Genomic DNA, 22,721 nt, shown 5'->3' with positions numbered 1-22,721 from the left:
CATGAAGAGCTTACACAAGAGGCACTCACAGAGTTTACTGGGTCTATCTCATCCTCCTACTCGTTTGGTCCAGACCACACAGTCTGGAGAAGAGGCATGCCACTTTCCACTCTGTGTTTAACAGGATCAAAGTCCTGGGAGAACATTGATAAGACCGTCCTTAGTATGGCTCTGGTATGCTTGCTCTCCATCACTGAATATGCAAATGTCAACATTAGAGGAAGGATTTAAATGAATGGCTATATTAAGATTTAAGGTATACTAATTGGTCTATCCCAGATGTAAAAATTTCTTATTTTTATACTTTAGAATTATAAATGTTTCCTTGAGTATATTTGCAGCTTTGGGTTTCTAAGGAAGACTGTTTTTCTTTTAAAGACTTATTTATTATGGATACAGCGTTCTGCTGCATGTATCTTGCCGACCAGAAGAGGGCACCAGATCTCATTATAGGTGGTTGTGAGCCAGCATATGGTTGCTGGGAATTGAACTTGGGGCCTCCAGAAGAGCAGACAGTGCTCTTAACCTCTGAGCCATCTCTCCAGCCCTCTAAGGAAGGCTATTAACAGTGTTTTCAAGCTTGTCCCTGAGCTATAACCCAGGTACTTCTGTCTGTGGAGAAGCAACTCAAATGCCCTGAATGGTTTTCTTACTTATTCTGTAAAGAGCGGGCTCTGGTTTCTATAGTCCCCGTGACTGCTCTGTGAAGAGTAGGCCACGGTAGAAGAACGAGGTTCCTACAGATGCTCACTGTCATCTGCGTGGGAACCTGAGGGGGGGTATGTGAGTCACAAGAGACTATGGAGGGCCCAGATGTGACCCCATTTATTATGGCTTTTTTTTTATTGTGGGGTTTGGGGGAGTCGGTCAGGAAAAATTTTTTTTAAATACTGAGAAGTGATGAAGGGTTTGAGCTTGGCTTCTTACTTACACCATCTCTGTAAAATTATCTACCCTCCAGTAACTTCCAACGATATAGCTCCACCTCCTGTCATTTAAAATGTGTTTTAGAATCCGTGTGGTTATACATAATTATCATCCCAGCATTCGGGAAATTGAGGCAGGAGGATCATGAGGCCTAGGTTAGCCTGGGCTATGTAACAAACTCCAAGGCCAAAAACCAATGTATTATTTTAGATTCAAAATGGATGGTATAGTAGCCTACCAAAAGCATTGGCAATCAATATTTCCAAAACAGATCATCATCATCTAAATTTAATATATGATGTATTCTGTGCTTGTAGAAACAGATTAAAACAACATACTTTAACCTTCAGAACAGCTTAGAGCTGGCCATGGTAGAACACAGTAATCTCAGCCCAGAGTTAGGCAGATTGAAGCCAACATAGTCTACACAATGAGTTCCAGGCTAGCCAAAGCTTTGTGAGATCCTGTCGCAAAAACAAACAAAAATGCCCCGTGTTCATTGAGATTTCAACTTAATTTATTTGTTCAGTACCTTTCTCCTGGGGCTTCCAATGAGTAAAGTGATTTTTATCTAAAACATTACTTATGATTGCTTTACAAACTCATTAGGGAATTGCCAGATGACCGTCTCCTGTCTCCATTTCTTTGTCTGTTCTTTGACTGATAACAGCTTCTGTCCCTGAAGTTCTGACTCCTGTGCTCATAGAATATTTTTTCCCTGCCTTTCCCGATCTGACCACCCCTCCACACCTAGACAACAGTTCTGTTCTGCACTTGCCAGAGTAAAATGATTCCTCTCAAAGAATTTGTGTCTGAGGCCCTGTTCCCTCCCTGAACAGTCATGGCATACCACAGTGGATTAAAACAATGTTACTGTTTGGGGCCTAATACCATTTCCAAGATGGATAAGTGACATAGAGCATAAGAATCTGACCCAAGGCATCTCCTCTCAGAGATCAGCCCCATTGACGGTCAGCTTAAAGTCTTGGTCACTGGAAGGCCTCAGTCAAACGCCCAGGTTGGCCCCTGGGTCAGCAGTGGCCCGGGCACTTGGTCTCAGCATCCCAATAGACACCATGTGGGGTAGAACTGCTCGTTGTTCAACAGACTCGTGTGGAACAATGAAATGTTTATTTTAGATACTGAGATTTGGAGGGGGGGGTTGTTTGTTTTGTTTTTTGGATAGACCAGTTAACAATGGCAGAAATTGGTATCTTGATGTGAGGTGCTTCCCTAATGAAATCCATGGAAGGGACACAACAGCTGGCAGAGAAGACCTTTAAGCTCAGTGAAGAGACAGTCTTCCTGGTAGTTGAGGCCCAGTGAGGAAGCTGTTACTGGGGTTGTAGATTGCTACCCTCTTTTGTATGGACAGAAAGTTCAACAAACCACACCAACATGGAGCACAAGAATCAGCAGATGAGCTGCAGATGGGAGCCTGCGGGCAGGTTTTCAGCAGAGTGTCAGAGGCTTCTTTTATAGCCACGACAATCCAGTGTTGGGAGATAGATGGGTAAAGGAATGTTCAGGTTTTAAGCAGGCTTTAGAAGAAACATTTCCAGTTTGTTTTTTTTTTTTAAATTCCTTGTTTCTGCACCTCACACACAAAGGTTTAAAAAAGAAATTATCTCAGGCCTGAACCTCAAAGGACACTACTGTTTAGCATTCAGTTTCACAGTAAAAGGGCACATGTATAAGACCATCAATCACAGTAACCTCAGAAGTACCCTTCTCTCTTTTCAGCCAGATGTGATGTCCCATAGTGTCTTAGACACGATTTAGATGACACAATCTTGGTCTCAAGCCTGAACTCGATGCCATGGTGGGTGAAACTTTTGTAGGAGGGTTAGTGTCTTAGTTAGGCTTCATTGCTGTGAGGAGACATCATGGCCACAGCAACTCTTATAAAGAACAACATTTAATTAGGACTGGCTTACAGTTTCGGAGGTCCAGTCCATTGTTAACACTGCAGGGAGCATGGCAGCATGCAGGCGGACATGGTGCTAGAGAAGGAGCTGAGAGTTCTAGATCTGGATCAGCAGGCAGCAGAAGGACACTGTCACACTGGGCATAGCTTGAATATAGGAGACCTCAAAGCCCACCTCCAGAGTGAGCTCTCAAGGCCACACCTTCTAATAGTGCTACTCCCTATGGCTAGGCATCCACACATGACTCTATAGAGGCCCTACCTAATGAAACCACCACAGTTAGTATGCTTTGCATGTAAAAAACACACTATGACCAGAAGACTGTTGGAACATAGCTTGGATGTATTGCTACAGAAATGTACAGCCAGCTTCCTCTCCCCTTCTGGGCTAGCCTTGAGACTTCCTCAGTAAGTGGTTTGTTTGTACAGAGAGCTGTATAGGTTCAAGTGTTAGAACTCAACTAGTGTATGAGGACATTTTGGGCTGGCCAAAACTGTGAAGGAAAAGGCTTATAAAATCTCAATAAATTGACCTTCCTAGGATTTGGGCCATGGAGATACAAAATAGAGAACAGTTAGCCAAGACACTTCTGTACCCGTATGCTGCTGATCCCTCACTCGGCATCCTGCTTGGGCCATCTCCCGACATCTATGTGAATGTGACACTACACACAAGCATCTGAATGTTTTCCCCACATTTGGCACCTGAGTATTAAGATATCTTAATGTGCTAAAACTGTAAGATCCTGTAGTGTCACAGGATCAAAATGTGAATTCATTTGACTCATTTCTTTCTGAACATCTGTCCAAGCTTACTAGGTCCTAATAAATTTTAACTCCGCTGATTGTGTTCATTGTCTTTCTGTTCCTCTGACAAAGTTCTTAGGATAATCAGTAACTAAACTGGGGTCATATTTCCGGAAGATTCAGTCCCTGGCTGGTGGCCCCACTCTTTGGGGCCTCTGGTGACCCGGCATGCCTGGTCATGCAGAGGAGACTGTTGTGGAGGAAACTCTTGCTTTCCATGGTTTGCCTGAGACCGGGAACCCAGACCTTGCTTTCTTTCTTGAGGCCTTTGAAGTAGCATCAAGTTCTCAGCATCTAACGACTCAGAATGCTTGTTTATTTTCAGTAGTTATTTTGGAAATGATTTCAAAGTAAAAGAAGGACTACTGGGAAATCAAGTCTCCTAACTTGAGTGTTGTTATTCCCGTCTTAGACACACTGGGATGAGGTTGTCAGATGAATTCATATCCTTTGAAGAGCTTTGATGACTTTTTAATGAGATTTAAAAGCTGAAGGAATGGGATTGGGACCATAAAATCCATTACTCTTCACATTATTTCTTTGAAGTGATTTAGTGCATTTGTGTGTTAGAAACTGAGATCTCATTTGGACCGAATCCTCCTCGTTGTTTGCTAATATGTGGTCTGGAGAAGGTCTGGAGTACAAACCATGTTCACTGGTAGAATGGCTCCCACTCTAAATACATCAATTAGAAAAATCAACATTAGATACAGGAAGGTTTCAGACCTTTCCTGCATCTGTAAACCCTGATGAAGGAATTAAAGATGAAGCCTTAGTTCAGTCGAAAACATTTAGCGGGAATCTTTAGCTAGGGACTCATATTACGAAGTGTGCGACTTTGTAACTGGAAAAGTCACAGAAAACACTTGAACCCTTGTTTCTGGTACTATAATAGAACTCAGTTCTGATGCAGATGCCAGGCAAAGAACTAAATAGCTTTTTCTCTAGCTCTTGAGAAAACTGAGACGTTGCATAGTTAGTTGGATTTACTGAGGTCATGTGATCTGGTGTAGACAAGGTTTACAGTCTGAGTTCCAGTTTTAATTATTTTTCCCTGACAGTTTTGTTATACTGGGTAAGGTGAGTACTTTGGGCCAGTCTTTCATGTTTATAACATGAAGAAGACCTGGTGTGTGTCTTTCTGCCTTGTTTAAGAATGAAAATGTTTGATATAAAATATACTTTGAATATAGATAATCAATTAAGATATTAATTGTAAAATCTTTTTTTCTTTCTTTCTTTTTGTTTGTTTGTTTGTTATGTTTTGTTTTTTTGGTTTTTTGAGACAGTGTGTCTCTGTGTAGTCCTGGCTGTCCTGGAACTCACTCTGTAGACCAGGCTGGCCTCGAACTCAGAAATCCGCCTGCCTCTGCCTCCCAAGTGCTGGGATTAAAGGCGTGCAGCACCACTGCTCGGCTAGGATGCTAACTGTAAAATATTTTTATTTGATCATATAAATAAGAACTTTATCAAAGGAGTCTGATGTTTTGGTGGGTTAGCTGATTTGAGGAAAGGCTTACTAGCCAGTGTCTGAGCTTGACATTGAGATTTGATATTACCTACATGTATGTTGGGCCACATTCATATATCAAACCTTTACATATCCTGGCATGTATGCAAAGCAGCGTAATCATGTCTGGTCATGTTTTACAAGCCAGATGGAGAAAGTTTACAGTTAATGTCCTGTTGGAATAGATACGGCAAAACCTTATGGGGTCTTCTCAACAGTTCATTCATCATAGTTTCTCTTTAAGATTATTGTACATGATTACCATCAGTTCCAGCTTTATATCTCTTTCCGTGATGGAGAAAACGTACCTGTAATATTTAAGAGAATCTGCTGTCTAAGAAATACCGTGATGCAGCATGCTGACCAAGCACAGTAGAATTTCCCAATCATTATCTGCAGTGCAGTAGAAAACTATGAAAATAATGTTTTAAGCACCAAGTACCATTTTTGTTTTTTGGTTTTGATTTTATTAAGACAGGGTCTCTATATAGAGCCCTCGCTGTCATGGAATTTGCTGGGTAGACCAGGCTGGCCTCAAACTCAGAGATCTATCTGCTTCTGCCTCCATACCCAGCTTCAGATATCCGTTTTTATTTCCAGTGCTGGGGGTTGAACAGGGGCCTCACACGTGCTAGCCCTGCATGCTCTACCACTGAGCCACACCCATTCCCCTGGTACCTGATTCTCCCTGCAGTTATGCAGTCACACATTCAAAGTGCTTTCTAGGCCTCAGAACAGCCTGGGTTTCTATGGTGATTTCTAACTAATGGTGCTATATACATGACTTTATAAGCCCAAAGGAAATTTGAGACATACACAATAATACCAGCCCACACAGGAGTAGTGCTAAAGATAGCATGAATGCAGTTTGAGATTCACATCCTTTGCTGGGCTCTAAGTACCTAACCATTTATTAAAGGATGATATCTTCTCAGCAAATAGAACCCTTTCCCAACCTTTCTCAAGAAGGTTCCATAGACTCTAAAATATAATTTCTATGCTCAGTTAAAATTATTGAACTCTGTGGAGGAAGCTCAATGTTAGTGTGTGTGCTCCACTTGTCCAGAGACTCAAGTCCTAGCACTGGAAAAAAATGCTAGCATTTCAAAAATGTTCTTACAGTTCAAGGTCATCAATACAGGTACAATTTAACTACCATATGTGATTAAAGTAGATGCCAAGGGTGGGCTTTTACCAACTGCAAGGTAAAATAATATTAACACAATGGCTGGCTATGCCTAATTATATCATTTCAGGGAAATAGAGCTGTATTTCTGAGCCCAGTGTGGAATAATGTTATTACCCTGGGACTTTTCTGATGAGCTTGGTCGGCTAAATTTTCCTAACACTGTGAATTATGATTTGAACAGATACATGATTTTAAGCTGGTATAGAAATTTCACAGTGCAATAAGCAGGGTTACAAGATACAGGGAAGACATGTTGCATATGAGGCTGGACAAGAGATTAACATATGTCAAATAGTCGGGAAGGGTTAAGTGATATAGAGAGTTTTTAAATACACTGAAATTTCAGCAAGAAACTTCTCAAAACTGAAAGGACGTCCAGGGAGAGGGTGTAGCTTGATGCATGTGGTTGGATCCCGTCTACGGAGGTTTACCAGGATGTGCCCTAGGTGACAACCCACCACAAAATATATCCCTGTGTGACATTTGATGGAGAGTGTCTCTGAAAACAGTATCTCCAAGATATCTTTGCTTTCTCATAGAATGAAGACAAAGTCAGAGATGGTGTGTCTGAGAAACTTCAAAAGGTGTAGACCTCCCGACTGAAGCATAACTGATTTGATTCGTTTTTATTCCTATAGTAAGTATGAATGCGTTCAGTGCTGAGTGGTCACTGTTGGCTTGAAGTCTTTGCTGAGCAATCTACTCCTGTCAAAACTTTTTATCATTGCTTGAGCTGTTATTTCTCCACGTATCAGTTTGAAATTTTAAATGACTATAACTTTCAAGAACTGTAGGGAATGAATAAGATCATAAACTCAGGCCGGAAATGCCCTTAGAGATATGATCCACTCTTATTTTCTATCACAAAAAGTCCCATCGTAGTGTTCCTGATGGACAGTCATTTTCTCCATGGAGACCCAGCTAGGACAGAGACCTGAAATTAGATGACTCTAGCCCTGCACAGTTGCACATTTACAATCCCACCAGGAATCCAAGGTCAACATTGGCTACATTATCAAATTTAGGCCAGCCTGGGCTACATGAGATCCTTTCCCCTCAAACATGTCCTTCTTTATAAACCTTCTACTCATCTACTTCTGCCGCTGAGACAAACCCACACGTTCCTTCATCCATGAGGTGCACGTTGCTACTTTTTATGAGGAGACACAAATATTCATTCACTCAGGTGAGGTACCTGTAAATAACCCTGCTTGGTAAGCCAGTGGGTTTGTTGGGGTTACTGACAGGAAGACAGGCAACAAACCACAGAAGCTGTGAGCTTACAATACTATAAAAGTCTCCTCTCCTCCAGCCCCCTGATTCTCCATTCTCCTCATTCCAACTCCCATTTCCTCCCATGCCTTGAACTAGCACACCCCAAAACTGTGTAGCTCCAGGGAAGGGCAAGATTGGGAGTGGGAGATAGAATCTCAGCTGAGGGTCTGGTGACACTCCTGATGCTTTCTGGAAGGAATGTTAACAGCCCCATTATCATTATCAGAGACCTAGTCACCTCTGTACCATGTGTCTTATTTCATTACCATGAAGACAGCCCTAGTGTCTGATTGATGGTGGCCAATGTCATATCAGGCTCCAGAGTGCACAGAAATGTAACCTTCTGTCCCTGATGACTGTCACCGCCTCCTCATGGTCCTCTACAGGGGATGGTTTGAGGTAACCACTCCTGATCATTTTTTTTTTTTTGACCCATTTCGTCTTGAACTGAATGTTATGTTCCAAGTAGAATCTAATTGAATAGGAACAGAACTACTGGCCCCAAATTATCTGGGATCAGAGTTAACATAGCCAAAGGTTGGGTCATTATTAGAGCATAACCATTATCACATGACTGATTCAAAGTGTGCACACTAGGCTGAAATGCATAAAGGCATTTTTATATGTTATTTCACCCAGTAATTTTTTTTTATGATTCCTCTCTATTGAGTTCACAGTATTTTGTGACCAAATAACCAATAGAACATTCTGTTAGCATGGTGTAATTCTCTCGGGACCAGGATGGAGAGCAAGATTAGCTGCAGTGAGAGGAAGACAGGATGAGAAGAGTTAGGGATCAGTCCTACTAAGCAAGAGGAAAGCACTGTCGAATTTTATAGACAAGCAGAGGAAGTTGAATGTGTAAGATACTATTTCCAGAGAGGTCCATTCTGGGATGTAAAATAAGGAATCGAGGGGTGTCTTAAGAAGTGGAAAAGCTGGCAAGAATATGTGGTCAGATGGGCAGGACATGACAAGGATGTCAAGGATGTTGACCTGTAACAGCCTCTGTAACAGACTCCAGGGACTTAGTTTGCAGCACTCCTTGGACTCAAAGTTGGGTACCAGTCTCTCCAGGAGAACCAAAAGGTTTCTCCAGGATGCTCCCAGTGAAATGGTACCTAGAGAGTGATTGAGGCCCTGGAAAGGTGATGACTTACCACTCAGGAAGGCAAGAAAAAGCCCTTGGACACAGGGTAGATGTGCCCTGCCAGTTACTGTGATTTTCTTGCTGTCATCCAGCCAAATGCCACACAAGATCCAAACAGTCCTTTGTAAGTAACACTCTGCTGTCTTATAGGTGATCTGGGGCTTAGTAATCAGTGTATCTAAACACAAATGACGTAAGCAATGCTGAGTTGGTGTTCTTGAGGACTCGATGCTGTAGGGATCTGACCCTTATTCTTCTCACTCTGGCTCAGCCTCACCGCAATCACATAATCTTGCAGGCTCACCTCAACCACGTAACCTTGCCTGTCATCCTAGTCCCTAATGGTTACGTGGGATAAACAGGAAATTCTCTTTAGACCCCCAAGTGTCATGAACACACTAGAAGGGGGTCACAGAAAACGTTATTGATGAGTTCATTTGTTTTAAAAGGTCTGAGTTCTTTTCAGTGTGAAAAAATAAAATACACCTTGTTTTCAAAGGTAAGAATAATCAACAGAGGGCACACATTGTGTGTCCCTTCACCTCTGTGCTGTCCTGTTAAACACGAAGCAGCCCCCTTGCTCTCTTCAGAGCTTCTGTTCAGCTTTATTTAAACTGTTGCTGTTGTTTCTGCCCTGGGGTTTCACAGTCAAGTACTTAAGTTACAGAGTGAAGGCCTGGAGAGAAGGGGAATTCTATATTCAGTGGCCATTGGCCTTATGAGGACCGGGTGGAGTCTTCCAAACCTGAGGGATACTTCTATGAAGCAGAGCTTGCAGACAGCGGCTCCTTTGCAGGGGGTCAAAACAACACTTAGATGGTAAACAACACTCCAGACACAGGCTCTGTCTAGAAAGGGGCTTCTTCCGGGCAGACAGACACATAGTGTAAGCACAGCTCAGAGGGAGGAACAGAAGGTTAACTGAAGAGCTGCCTCAGATCTGCCCCCAAAGCCCTTTATACATATGGTCCCCAAAATAAGGGGTTTTATAGTTCAGTGTGATTTAGGTTAGAGATAAAACCAGAAGCCTTACGAGCCCCGGCATCAGTCCGTGGATTTTTCCCATCTGCTGAGATCTTGCTAAGTAGGTAGAAAAAGTGTGTGCCAGGAGCATTGTCTTTAAATGCATGCACTCTTGGCCCCTTCTGGTGGGGCATACAGTGTGATCCCGGCAACTGGAAGGTGGAGACAGGAAGATGGGAGCTCCAGGGGAAGCATCAGCCTCACAGTGAGTCTGAAGCCAGGCTGAGCTACACGAGGCCCCATGTCTAAATACAATCACCAATGGCGCGATGAATGATTTCAGCAACCTCTCCTCTTTTTCCTCTTCCAGTTTCTCCTCTCTACAAGGGAGTCATGATTACACTAACGGAGTTAAAATGCTTAGCGGATGCCCAGTCATCCTACCACATACTGAAGCCATGGTGGGACGTCTTCTGGTATTACATCACCCTCATCATGCTGTTGGTGGCTGTGCTGGCTGGAGCCCTGCAGCTCACCCAGAGCAGGGTCCTGTGCTGTCTTCCCTGCAAGGTGGAATTCGACAATCAGTGCGCTGTGCCTTTGGACCTCCTGAAAGCCAGCGAGAACGCGTCTTCTAACTCAGGCCTGCTGTTCCCGCTGCCGCTCCGCATCCAGAACGACCTGCACCGGCAGCAGTACTCCTACATTGACGCCGTCTGCTATGAGAAACAGCTCCACTGGTTCGCCAAGTTCTTCCCCTATCTGGTGCTTCTGCACACCCTCATCTTCGCAGCCTGCAGCAACTTCTGGCTTCACTACCCCAGCACCAGCTCCAGGCTGGAGCACTTTGTGTCCATCCTCCACAAGTGCTTTGATTCTCCATGGACCACGCGAGCCCTGTCAGAAACAGTGGCCGAACAGTCAGTGAGGCCCCTGAAACTCTCCAAGTCCAAGACCTTGCTCTCCACCTCAGGGGGCTCTGCTGACACTGACACCAACAAGCAGTCATTGCCCTACCCACAGCCAGGCTTGGAGTCACCTGGCATAGAAAGCCCAACTTCTAGTGTCCTGGACAAGAAGGAGGGTGAACAAGCCAAAGCCATCTTTGAAAAAGTGAAGAGGTTTCGCCTGCACGTGGAGCAGAGGGACATCATCTACCGAGTGTACCTGAAACAGATAATTGTCAAAGTCATCCTGTTTGTCTTTATTATAACCTATGTCCCGTACTTTCTCAGCTACATAACTCTTGAAATCGACTGTTCAATCGATGTGCAGGCATTTACAGGCTATAAGCGCTACCAGTGTGTCTACTCCTTGGCAGAAATCTTTAAGGTCCTGGCTTCATTTTATGTCATTCTGGTGATGCTTTATGGTCTCACGTCGACCTACAGCTTGTGGTGGATGCTGAGGAGTTCCCTGAAGCAGTACTCCTTCGAGGCCCTCAGAGAGAAAAGCAATTACAGCGATATCCCTGACGTCAAGAACGACTTTGCCTTCATCCTCCATCTGGCCGACCAGTACGATCCCCTGTACTCCAAGCGCTTCTCCATCTTCCTGTCGGAGGTCAGCGAGAACAAACTGAAGCAGATCAACCTCAACAACGAGTGGACCGTGGAGAGACTGAAAAGCAAGCTTGTGAAAAACTCCCAGGACAAGATTGAGCTGCACCTCTTCATGCTCAACGGTCTTCCAGACAACGTCTTTGAGTTGACAGAGATGGAAGTGCTGAGCCTGGAGCTCATCCCTGAGGTCAAGCTGCCAGCTGCCGTCTCTCAGCTCACCAACCTCAGGGAGCTCCATGTGTACCATTCATCCCTGGTGGTCGACCATCCAGCCCTGGCCTTTCTAGAGGAGAACTTAAGAATCCTCCGCCTGAAATTTACCGAGATGGGGAAGATCCCACGCTGGGTGTTCCACCTGAAGAACCTCAAGGAACTGTACCTGTCGGGCTGCGTTCTCCCGGAGCAGCTAAGCTCTATGCACCTGGAGGGCTTCCAGGACTTGAAGAACCTGAGGACCCTCTACTTGAAGAGCAGCCTGTCCCGGATCCCTCAGGTGGTGACAGACCTGCTGCCCTCCCTGCAAAAGCTGTCCCTTGACAATGAGGGAAGCAAGCTGGTTGTCCTGAACAACCTGAAGAAGATGGTCAATCTGAAAAGCCTGGAGCTCCTCAGCTGTGACCTGGAGCGGATCCCCCACTCCATTTTCAGCCTGAACAACCTGCATGAGCTGGACCTGAAGGAGAACAACCTCAAGACAGTCGAGGAGATCATCAGCTTCCAGCACCTCCCGAGCCTCTCCTGCCTGAAGCTCTGGCACAATAACATCGCCTACATCCCCGCGCAGATCGGAGCGCTGTCCAACCTGGAGCAGCTCTTCCTGGGTCACAACAATATTGAGAGTCTGCCCTTGCAGCTTTTTCTATGCACCAAACTACACTACCTGGATCTAAGCTATAACCATCTGACCTTCATTCCGGAGGAAATCCAGTACCTGACCAACCTGCAGTACTTTGCTGTGACCAACAATAACGTGAGTAAATCTGTCCTTCCTTTCGTCAGCCACTATGAGGTTACACTGAGCTTGAGGTGTGTAACACAGGGAAATTGGTGGACAGGCGTCCGTGCTAAGCATTCTTCCAGCTGAGCCTCGTCCCCTGTGATCGTGATAAGTTACCAAAGCCCTGAGCATCAGATTCTCATCTCACAGGTGTCTGTGCACAAACAGCGTCTCAGTGAGTGTTCTGTTGATTCTCTTCTCCCATTTCCTGCACGAATATCACTGCTAAAGTATTGAAACTCATTTATTAGCGCTGGTAGAGCTGACTTTTGTTTGGGAAGATTTTGAGTATTTAGAAAGCTTTAGGTAAGTAGAAAATTACCAAATTTTAGAAAATTTGATAAATTAGAAAACTTTGGGTACATTTTTAATTTCACCAAAAATAACTTTTTAAACTGGTGGTGCTATGAGCTATGCACAAATTCTTTTTTTTTACAAAGCAAGAAAAAAAAATACTTGCAGTCTGCATGTGAATCTTAAAAAGGCAATTCAAAATGAAAGGCCTGGTTCCATAATTTGAAGCTATGGGCTTCCTGAGTCTTATTCCAGCATCCACATTTAAACATAAGCAGTTAAAGAAGGGGGCTCATGTTGCCCTTTTAGAACACAGAGACTCAGACATACAAGAAGTGTACCCAGCCTATGATAAGTGGGAAATCCCTCAGAGCTTGAGGGTTACGATTACAGTAGCAGCAATAAGGACTAGTGGCATACATGAGTTACCTGAAAAGCGTGTTAAATACACATTGCATGACAGCCCTCTGCTGATATGCACACACACACACACACACACACCATTTTTTTTTTTTTTATAAATTAGAACCATGGGTACTGAACAGCCATTATGCTTTGTAGGGCATGATTAGGCAAACTAAGACCACTAATGCTTTTGATGCCAAGTTTCTGGACTTCTTGGCCATGTCTGAAAGTGTTATCACATACAAAGGAGGATACATTACAGCATAGGAAAGTCTTAGCTTTCTAATAGGCCAAAGTAGAATGGTATAGCCTTGTGTGCCTCATCTCTGAAACCTGAGCAGGCCTATCGCTAAGCACCCCAGGGAGAACATGACACCTGTAAATGGGTGAGGAACACTTCTCTCAGGGTACAGAATAAAGAGCAAAGTGAGGGGGTGACCATCAAGGATGACACTTCAGGGAAGCGGTTCCCCTTGGTCCCCCACTATATCCCCATGTCTGTGCACACAGTAAACTCTAATCAAAGGCAGTGGGTGACAAAAGAAAGGTGTTAGGACAGCTCAGCCAGGAAGGGTGCTTTCCACCATACCTGGCAACCTGAGTGTGAGTCCCAGGACCTTCATAGGGGAAGAAGAGAAAGATGATACTAGTATGGCTCACATGCACCCACTCCCATAAAAACACACAGTAGACAGGCAGACAGAAGATAGATAGATAGATAGATAGATAGATAGATAGATAGATAGATAGATAGATAGATGAGAGATAAGTAGATAGATGAGAGATAGGTAAATAGATGATAGGTGATAGATGATAGATGGTAGAGAGATAGATGCACAATAGATAGAGATAGATAGATAGATAGATAGATAGATAGATAGATAGATAGATAGATAGATAGATATACAGACAGACAAGTAGGTAGACAGATGATATATCGATGGCAATTCAGAGGGAGGGAGAAGAGGTAGGAGATGAAGATAACGGGAGAGATTTTCATCAAAGAGCAGAGGGTATGCTAGGAATTGTGAAAGAATGAGTAACTTTAAAAAAAATTGTTGTTTAAAAAGAAACTAGTTTGTCCTGGCATTGGGGAGTTGGGCAGGGGGAGACAGGGAGAATATTCTTCAGTACTCGTGTTCAAATATTTGAACAAATCTTAGTGAATAGAACAGTCAAGTAAGCCTTCTCATCTGGCCATACCATCCCCAGGAAACTGAATGTGCATTTGACATGAAGAAGGCTCGGACTTGGGGCGGGACCCATCCAGACTGGTTTTCAGCCACTCAGTGGGATCATTAAGGAAAGGTGGGGCTCACGTTTCAGGTGGAGGTGCCAATATCAAAGTACCATCTAATCTTAAAATTCTCATGGTTCTGCATGGGAAACTGAAATATTCATGAAAATTATAAAGTAGACATTCACAATGGGTGCATAAATGTGTCCTGTAATATGAGTAAGATACTACTTACTAAGAGGACAATAAGCAGCACATAGCATCACTGGAAAACAAAGTCTGCAAAACCAAACTGGGAAATAATGAAGAAGAAAGAAAGGCAGGGAACGGACCAGAGCCGAGAACAAGCACAGCTGTACAATGCTAACAGCACTCATACGACTGTGCTGGGCCTGGACACCATTCTAGAAACTACTGTAGTCCTTGCCTCCCACAGGAGAGGTTCTGTGTTGTCATTTCTCTGCAACAGTGTCAGTCTCAAGTTGAAGTGTAAACATCAGATTCTCACTTCTTAAACACTGTTCTCTAGATGCAGGAGTCCTGGGGACCCAAGAATAGGATATTGTCTGTTTCTCAACTGATCTGCTTTCCACCATGAGTAGAGTCCCCAAGCCAGGAGAGTCCTCCAGGGGACAAATGTTCATGGCAGAGCCCCCAGGACCCCTGCACAAGAGGGTAAGAGGGTTTTGCATGGAAAATAGCCAGTGTGTCTTTTTGAATCAGTTTTCATCCCAGGATTCCTCAGTTCCTTTAACATGTGAATACACACTTTGCTTCTCCAAGAGGAGACTTGCTTTGCCACATGGATTTTTTTTTCCTTAGGAACTTGTGGGAAGATCGAGTATTCCACAGAACATACTTTAATGACTAATGTAAAAATACAGAGGTCATGTATGATGCAGGTGTGGAAGAGGCCTGCATCATACATAGGTAACATATTAGACATATGTTACATATGGTCTTATAGAACTTCTTTTGAAAATAGGATCTCAAGTACTCCAAATTTACACCATCAAGGGTGACCTCAAACTCTTGATCTTCCTGCCTCTGTGCAGTGCTAGGATTGCAGGCAGGTAGGCAGGCACCACCACACAACAGTTTACACACACCTAGAGATTGAACCCAGAGCTTCAAGCATGCTAGATGAACACTCTAACACCTGGAGGAATCCCAGACCATGAATCATGTTTATAAAACATACTGTTCCAAGCCAAGTGTGTTTGGTGCTATGAACTTCAAGGTAAACTATTTTTTTAAATGTAAATATCTTAGCGCAGGATAGAATCACTTAAATGGAGAGAAGGCTTGACTTCCCAACAGAGCTCCTTAACTTAGGGACTTCCAGTTAGAATAGGTAAGTCAGGGCCTCGAACCTCAGCTGGGCACTGACCTTGACTGAGTTCCTTAGATGACACCTCGGTGACCCAGGTGCAGAATCAGAGGGCCTGGTAGCCTCTGGCATTGTCCCATCTCTGACACTGTGCACTTCCTATTGCCATCCCTCTCCTCTCTTGAGGGCCTTCAGCAGTCACACACACCACAAATTCAGAGCTGTGGGAGAAGACTGGGAATCTAGCGGCACAGGCAGAGTGGTTCAGGCTTGTCGCTCAGGGGAGAAATAAGTCCTTACACATTTGGGGCCACAGGGAGTGGCAGGAAGAAGGGGACTGAGATTCCCAGATGCTGTGGGTACTGGTGCACTCTCCTTGCCACTGGGGACACATGCATCCTTGGTGTGAAGCGCTTCTCCAGACTGGAGGTGATTCTGCCCCCTCAACAGACATTGGCTGAAGGTAATCTGCAGTTGTTAAAACCAGGGAGAAGAGTGTTGTCGGCAGCTAGAGACAAGGAAAGCTGTTAAACATTACAGTGTACAGCCCCACAGCCAGAACTGCCCCCCCCCCCCCAATCAGAGGCTGTCTTCATGCAGGCTGCCTCAGACAAAAAGCTGAGAGACCCACGTGGTACTCAGCACTTTATCCCCCATGCCTGGGCAGCTGGCACCCACTGAAGCCATTCGGTACATGTTCTCGGAGTGCCAGGGAATCAAGCCTTCCCCATTGTTAACATGTCTCCCCATCCTGGCTGAGCGTGTCTAAGCAGGACCCAGCTCTGAGCTACAAGGAGCTCTGGCAGGAATAGCTTTCAAAGCAGATAGTCTGTGCCTTTCTACTCCACCTGCCTCTTTCAATACTGAATGCACACAGTTATAGCTGTGCCTAAAAAGAAATGCAGTTAGCATGCAGGTTTTCCTTGCTTGTGTCTTATCTCAGTGTGTATTGATGACCAATATGGATGTTAGGCATAGTGATGTGAACTTCACATGTGTCTTCAACAGTAAGCAGGGCTGAGGGGGGAAGGGAACATGTAGAAGAGGGGAGCTTTGAATGGAATGGGCATTTTAAATGCAGTTTTTGAGATTTTGAATTTACGCGAAAAGCATCCTTTTGAGGAGAACTCTCTCCCTCAGAGCTGGCTCCACGGTTTTGCATCTGGCCATCAGAGGATGCCAGATCCTGTAGGATCCCTTAGTGCCCCTCATCCATACACAACAACACTACTTTCTGAGCCAAAGGGCTAACAGTAGTCCCTCATTGTCACAAACTTGTATAGATGAGCTTTGTGGTCCATCCCAAGGCTGGAGCAGTGAGTTGATGGGATGGGATGTGCTCAGCATCATCCTTGGAGGTCTCTGAATGGTGAGCCCATTCCACTGCACACATAGATGTTCACCATGTAGGGGAGCATTCAGGGAGAGCTGCCGTCAAGTTGACCTAGTTTGCAGGTGAGTTACCATATTTGACATTGCCTCACAGTGCTACATGAATCCTGTCATGGATGTGAGGGATCAGGAAGACAGACGCTCAGAAGTGTGTGGAGGTGAGGTGTACATGTACATAGTACCTTTCTCTTCTTCATCTCTGCTTCTGTTGATTACTGAAAATAATTTTTTGAGTTTCATTCTCTAAATAAAAGCAGCTTAGGATGTAGCCTTGCCTGCCCTCAGGGGCTCTAAGCATTGCTCATTGATTATAAGTTCTTTATGAAGACTCTGGGGAGTAATTTATTTTGAATCCAGGACTCAGTAATTATGATTCTTTTGGTTATTGGCTTGTTTTCTTTAATCTATAAGTGCTTTCACTTTAAGAATCACATTAGGAGTGTTAGCAACCAAATTGTTTGTCCGCCCTCACTCAGAAGAGTGTGGATGTTCACAGAAGCATTGGTCATGGCTCCATTAAATTTACAAGCAATGTGGAGCTGCAGCCATGTTTTTGAAGAAAAGGAACAGGATTGTGAGTATTTGAATGTGCTACCAGAGCCAGTCAAAACTGGTTTCACCTACTTCCTTTCTCCTTGTAGATCGAGATGCTACCAGATGGGCTGTTCCAGTGCAAGAAGCTTCAGTGTTTACTCTTGGGAAGGAATAGCCTAACAGATTTGTCCCCTCTGGTGGGGGAGCTGTCAAACCTCACCCACCTGGAACTCATTGGTAACTACCTGGAGACACTGCCTGTGGAGCTGGAAGGGTGTCAGTCCCTGAAACGGAGCTGTCTGATTGTGGAGGACAGTCTGCTCAATTCTCTTCCACTTCCTGTGACAGAACGTTTGCAGACTTGCTTAGACAAATGTTAACCTAACGATCAGACTCGAGGCGAAAGCGGTTCTAAAGCAAGGCCCCAGGAAAGAAGAATGAACTTTCCTAAGTTATAAAGATGAGAGATGGTCTTGTTTATGATTATGAAACACCATAACCAAAAATCTTACCAAATAACCCAGTGTCTGAATCAAGCAGTAAAAAGATATCAACACCGGAGTTTTGTGAAAAACCGTTGTTTAAATTATTGAGATGTTAAAAAGTATACATTGAAGGTGGATTGAGAGGCATGCCATCATGGAAACCTTACCTTTCAAGTCTTATCTTCAGGACTCCATTTCCCCACCCCCTCAACTCATTACTTATGTGCATACATGTTTTCATATGACCTTGTAATCTGATATTTAACTCTGTAAAGACTCATCAGTATAAATCTCCTTGATGTATGCTCACCACTGGCTTAGATTTATATTGTTTTGTTTTTTTAAGCAGTGTGTATCACACTGGGCAGAATTCCACCTTGGCTCTTTTTCTCTGCTCTTTTCTCTTTTTGCTGGAGTCTTCATCTGGGTTTCTCTTATAGTCCTGGGATAGCGCTGACATTTGGCATTTGCCTAGAACAGGAGCCAGGGATTCCAGGACATGTGATCTGCTGAGCATCCTAAAAATTAATGCATTCTCAAAATGTCTTCTTGTCTATCATCAAAGCCTTTTTTAAATATGTTAAGAATTTTTATATGAAATATAAAATATTTTCTACTGTATGATCTCAGATGCTATATCTGCGAGAACACGGTTTTGTAAGCAGTGAACATGTGTATCTCTGTAAGAATTTTAATGATTCTTGGTTTGGGCTGACTATGATCCTCCTGTTTGTATGCATTCTGCTCCAAACACTTCTGTACTCTTGCACCTAATTACTGCAACCAATTTGGATGACAAAAGCCTTGTGTTTTGCTCCCAAATGTCTTTGTGGGTTTCCTCATGAGAGGACAGGAGGGCTGCTGAATCACCTACCTCTCCTTGCTGTTGTCCAAGAGTACGAGTACAACCCCTTGATTACTTAAAAACTGGGACCAAGGGGAGAGGGCAAGATCTAGATTGGAAAATTGATTGGAAATTTAGTAAGCATTAAATAAGATGTAGGTTTTTCCCCCATCTGCATGATCTCTCGATATGATTATGATGGAAGCTGTCTATTCAGAACCTAACTGAGCCCAGTAAACTGACATCCATCTCATAGCCTGCCTTGTGACCCCTGGGACACATCATGCTCCCCTTGACAGAGAGCTTTGTGTTTGCCCTTTGTTATCATGCATATTGCTGAATAAATAAAATGGACTGGCTCACACTGGGGAAGTGGACATTGTAGCGTGTTTTTCTCTCATGGGTCTAGGCATTATGAACCCACCTCTTTTTGGACATAGCTGTCAAATAATCCACTAACTGCATCTACAAAAAAACTGGACAACACTTCTAAAGAGTCTCCTAAACACAGAGCTGTGGCATGTTATTCTCTCCTGATTGTTCTAGAAAGATGAAAATATCTCTCTTCTTAGCTGCCATATATGCCTGACATTTAGAGAAGAGGATTACATGGAGGAAACCTGAGTGGAGTTAGTTACAAAGAATATACCGAAGGCCCTAAGCTGCCTAACACACTATGGATAGACTAAAAGAGACATCTTAGCAAAGCTTGCCTTGGTTAGAATGTGTAAGTTCTCAGGGACCCAGGCATAACTGGTTCTCACTGGGGCCTCATGGGCAGACCCTGGCTTATCCAGGCTTTTCTTATTTTTACTATTTTAATAATGTGAGTTGATAGTTGACATTTTCCAGTAAGATCATCACATGGACCAATTCCAAAGTTGACTGTCATTGTCTGAAGTTTTAAACACAAATGTAAGCGAGGTTTCAATACTATCAACCGTGCTTCATATCAACTAAAAGAAAAAAAAAATCCCATCCTAAGCAGTTCAGACTTTTTAAGCCTCCCCTGATAAAGCAGAAATTCCCCGTGCCTTGTTTTCCAGTGTATGCATCATTGGCTAACTGGTCTACCTCCTGGAAGCAGTTCCCTGGAAGGATCAATCTTAAGGTATGAGTCTCTTTCAACACACAAGGCTGTTGTTACTGGTGGAAACCATATTGCTCTTGATACATTTTAAAGTGTCTTTTGTATTTAACACTGATACATCATTGTTGAGGTAGCTTTTAAATCTAACAATAAGACAATGGACAGCACACTTACTACCTGACAGATGGAGATCTGTGTTAGCATTGGCTTTGGTAACCTAAGTGTTGGTAGTCATTTAACTGAAGAAAATGAAATCTTCCAAATTATCATAAGATTAAAGTCTCATGATAAGAATATATTTCCCAAAAACTAAGTGTAAAGGATCAAAAACAAAATTTTGGCCTATACTACAATAACATGGGTTCATTTGCATACACACACAAATACAGAGAGAGATGCACATGCCTCAGTTTTGCAAATTTCAGCTTCCAATATATTTTTTCCAAAAATTGCAAGAGTTATAGGTTAGCCTAAGAATAGCAATTTTTTAAATTCATTACTTTTAATCAAGTATTCAATTTCCATAAAATCAACTCTAGTTTGAGAAGGTACCATGTTTCCACAAAGGTAGACTTTTCCCATTATCTACATCAGGGTGGATTTCTGCAGCATATTGACACTGAATTTTCATTCTAACCTTCTGTGTATTACCATATTTCTCTGTTACTGATAAACAGATTGAATCAGGGTAAATGAAATCATTGGGCTCTCAGTGATAATGGCAAGCTCTAATTTGTGTGCTAAAGTGGTTTATGCACATAACATTATTCTTTGATCATGAGATGGTTCTGCTTGTATTTCATAATTCTGATATCATATTTAATTAAAACTGCATAATATTGATGGGTTCATTAAAATAGCCAACACTTACTCTGTGGACTTGACACTATTTCCTTACACTTTCAGTAAACCCTTCCATCTTTGTAGTCACACAGCACTGGTCCATCTGCACACTGTGTTCCTGCCCTCGCCCACCTCACTGGATCTGATGGACACTGTACAGCATAGCACAGCCATAGCATTGGCAGTGCCACCTGAGCTTGATCATTCCTGTTTATAAGAATCTAGCTTCTGGTCTCTGTTCTCATTAACTACATATTAGAATATGAAAAATAAAAGAGACTAATTAAAGGAAGAAAGACTTATTTTGCATCGTGAATGAAATATATATATATGTATATATACACATATATACATATATATGTATATATGTGTGTATATATATATATATTTTGACAATGTAAACAAGCAGCTGCTGCAGAATGTCCTGTGTAATAGTGTCTTATGTGTACCTGTGTATTGTGCTAAATCGGGAGGCTGCAGAACAGTTCCCTTCCTGTCTCTTGTCCATGGCTTCTATATCCAGTGACAAGTGTCTGCTATGTACCTTTTGCAATGGACTTCATAAACTGCATTCTCCAAACCTTTTGTTTTTTTTAAAGAAACTATGAACAATTTCATCAACACTGAAGTATTAACAGATTATATGAGTCAGAGTACTGAGTTGGGATGGCTTCTGGTTGAACTTAATTTCATATTTAAGTTTTGAATTTATCACAAAATACATCGTAGCTGAGAAGAACAATTAAAAATGCCTTCTGCATGTTCATTATTTCTAACTGACATGGTGCAATTTTTTTTTTAAATACAAAAGGGTATAGGGTTAAAATGGATGTGTCTGCACTCATATCTGTTGTGTGTTTGTCTTTCTTTATATTAACACTGTACAGTAAGACTTAAAACTCTAAGTTTCATTCTAAGTAAAATGATGGGCCAGTCTTGGATGGAGAAGCTTTATTTGGTTAGCTCCCAGTGGAGGCTGGCATTTGCTCTTATCTTTTACCATATACTCGGAAATGTGTATCTGGAATGAATTTCTAGAAAATGTATGATTATGTTCCATGTTTTTGGCCCCTGAATTCAAATCCCTACATTCGGTAGATTTGGGTAAACTTTGCTGTTTTTAAAGTATCTTTTTGTGTAAAAAGATTACATTTTTATAATAAATGGCAAATGAGATGAATCGCTAGAAACTGACTGGCCTTGTTTTTACCTTGTTCTTTCTGCTCAGCTTCCCATGCCAACTGTCACCTCTCAGTTCTCACACAGCTGTACTGTCATTTAATCACATGATGTAGTTTCATGCCTGCATGTAAATCTCAATCGTTGGGTTTTCTGAATATGCAGTAGTGGCCACAGAGTAGCAAGCCTCGGACTGAGGGTGGCTTGCATTGGCATATGCAAGGATTTGGTGAAGGAGCAGTCTGTGCCAAATCTCTGATGACGATTCAACCACATTTCCTCTTGGAGTCTTAGGTGTAGTCTGGTTTGAGTCTGCTCAAAACCGGCTCTGCTGCCCTCTCTTCTTGGCACCTGTCCATGTGCTGTTAATAGCAGCACTGAGCAGTGTGCCAGATAAATGAGATCTAAGGAACTCCAAAACAGACACCTCTCAGGCTTAGCAACAAGAGAGAAAACGGAGTTACTACACAGAATACACATGTGAGAATCTGATGTTTGGAATCAAAGACTTCCTAACTAAGCAGGTAAAGCACTTGCCTTGAATGCATGAGGACCCAAGTGTGGGTTCCCAACATCCAAGTAAAGCTGGATGTGGTACTCCACAACTGTAATCCCACACTCCTACAGCTAAATGGGAGGTGGAGGCAGGAGGATACCCAGAAGCTCAAAGGCCACCAACTCCTAAGGTCCTTTAATCTTCACACACAAGCTGTTGTGTGAGCACCTGCACTCACACACGTGAACACAAGCACACAAGCACAACCCTTTTCTCACTCTGTTA

At 43.1% G+C, this 22,721-nt stretch overlaps 1 protein-coding gene across 10 annotated transcripts in view; it reads left to right on the top strand.

Annotated features, from left to right (window-relative positions):
* The window catches only part of Lrrc8b (leucine rich repeat containing 8 VRAC subunit B), a 66,002-nt gene extending 44,061 nt beyond the window's left edge, over nucleotides 1-21,941 (top strand). For 8 of the 10 annotated variants that reach the window (XM_076937850.1, XM_034508790.2, XM_076937849.1 and 5 more), the window contains 3 exons: nucleotides 6,900-6,997; nucleotides 10,119-12,280; nucleotides 17,607-21,941. In XM_076937850.1, coding sequence (XP_076793965.1) covers nucleotides 10,142-12,280; nucleotides 17,607-17,879 — 2,412 coding nt within the window. In that variant the 5' untranslated portion in view covers nucleotides 6,900-6,997; nucleotides 10,119-10,141 and the 3' untranslated portion in view covers nucleotides 17,880-21,941. Of the gene's footprint in view, nucleotides 1-6,899; nucleotides 6,998-10,118; nucleotides 12,281-17,059; nucleotides 17,124-17,606 lie in introns of all 10 variants that reach the window. The other 2 variants (XM_076937852.1, XM_076937851.1) reach the window with 2 other exon arrangements.
* Nucleotides 21,942-22,721: the final 780 nt, after the last annotated feature.

Source organism: Arvicanthis niloticus, chromosome 7, assembly GCF_011762505.2.
Source record: "Arvicanthis niloticus isolate mArvNil1 chromosome 7, mArvNil1.pat.X, whole genome shotgun sequence".
NCBI classification, from domain to species: domain Eukaryota; kingdom Metazoa; phylum Chordata; class Mammalia; order Rodentia; family Muridae; genus Arvicanthis; species Arvicanthis niloticus.
The sequence above is the reverse complement of the archived record's forward strand: the minus strand, read 5'-3'. Positions and strand labels throughout refer to the sequence as shown.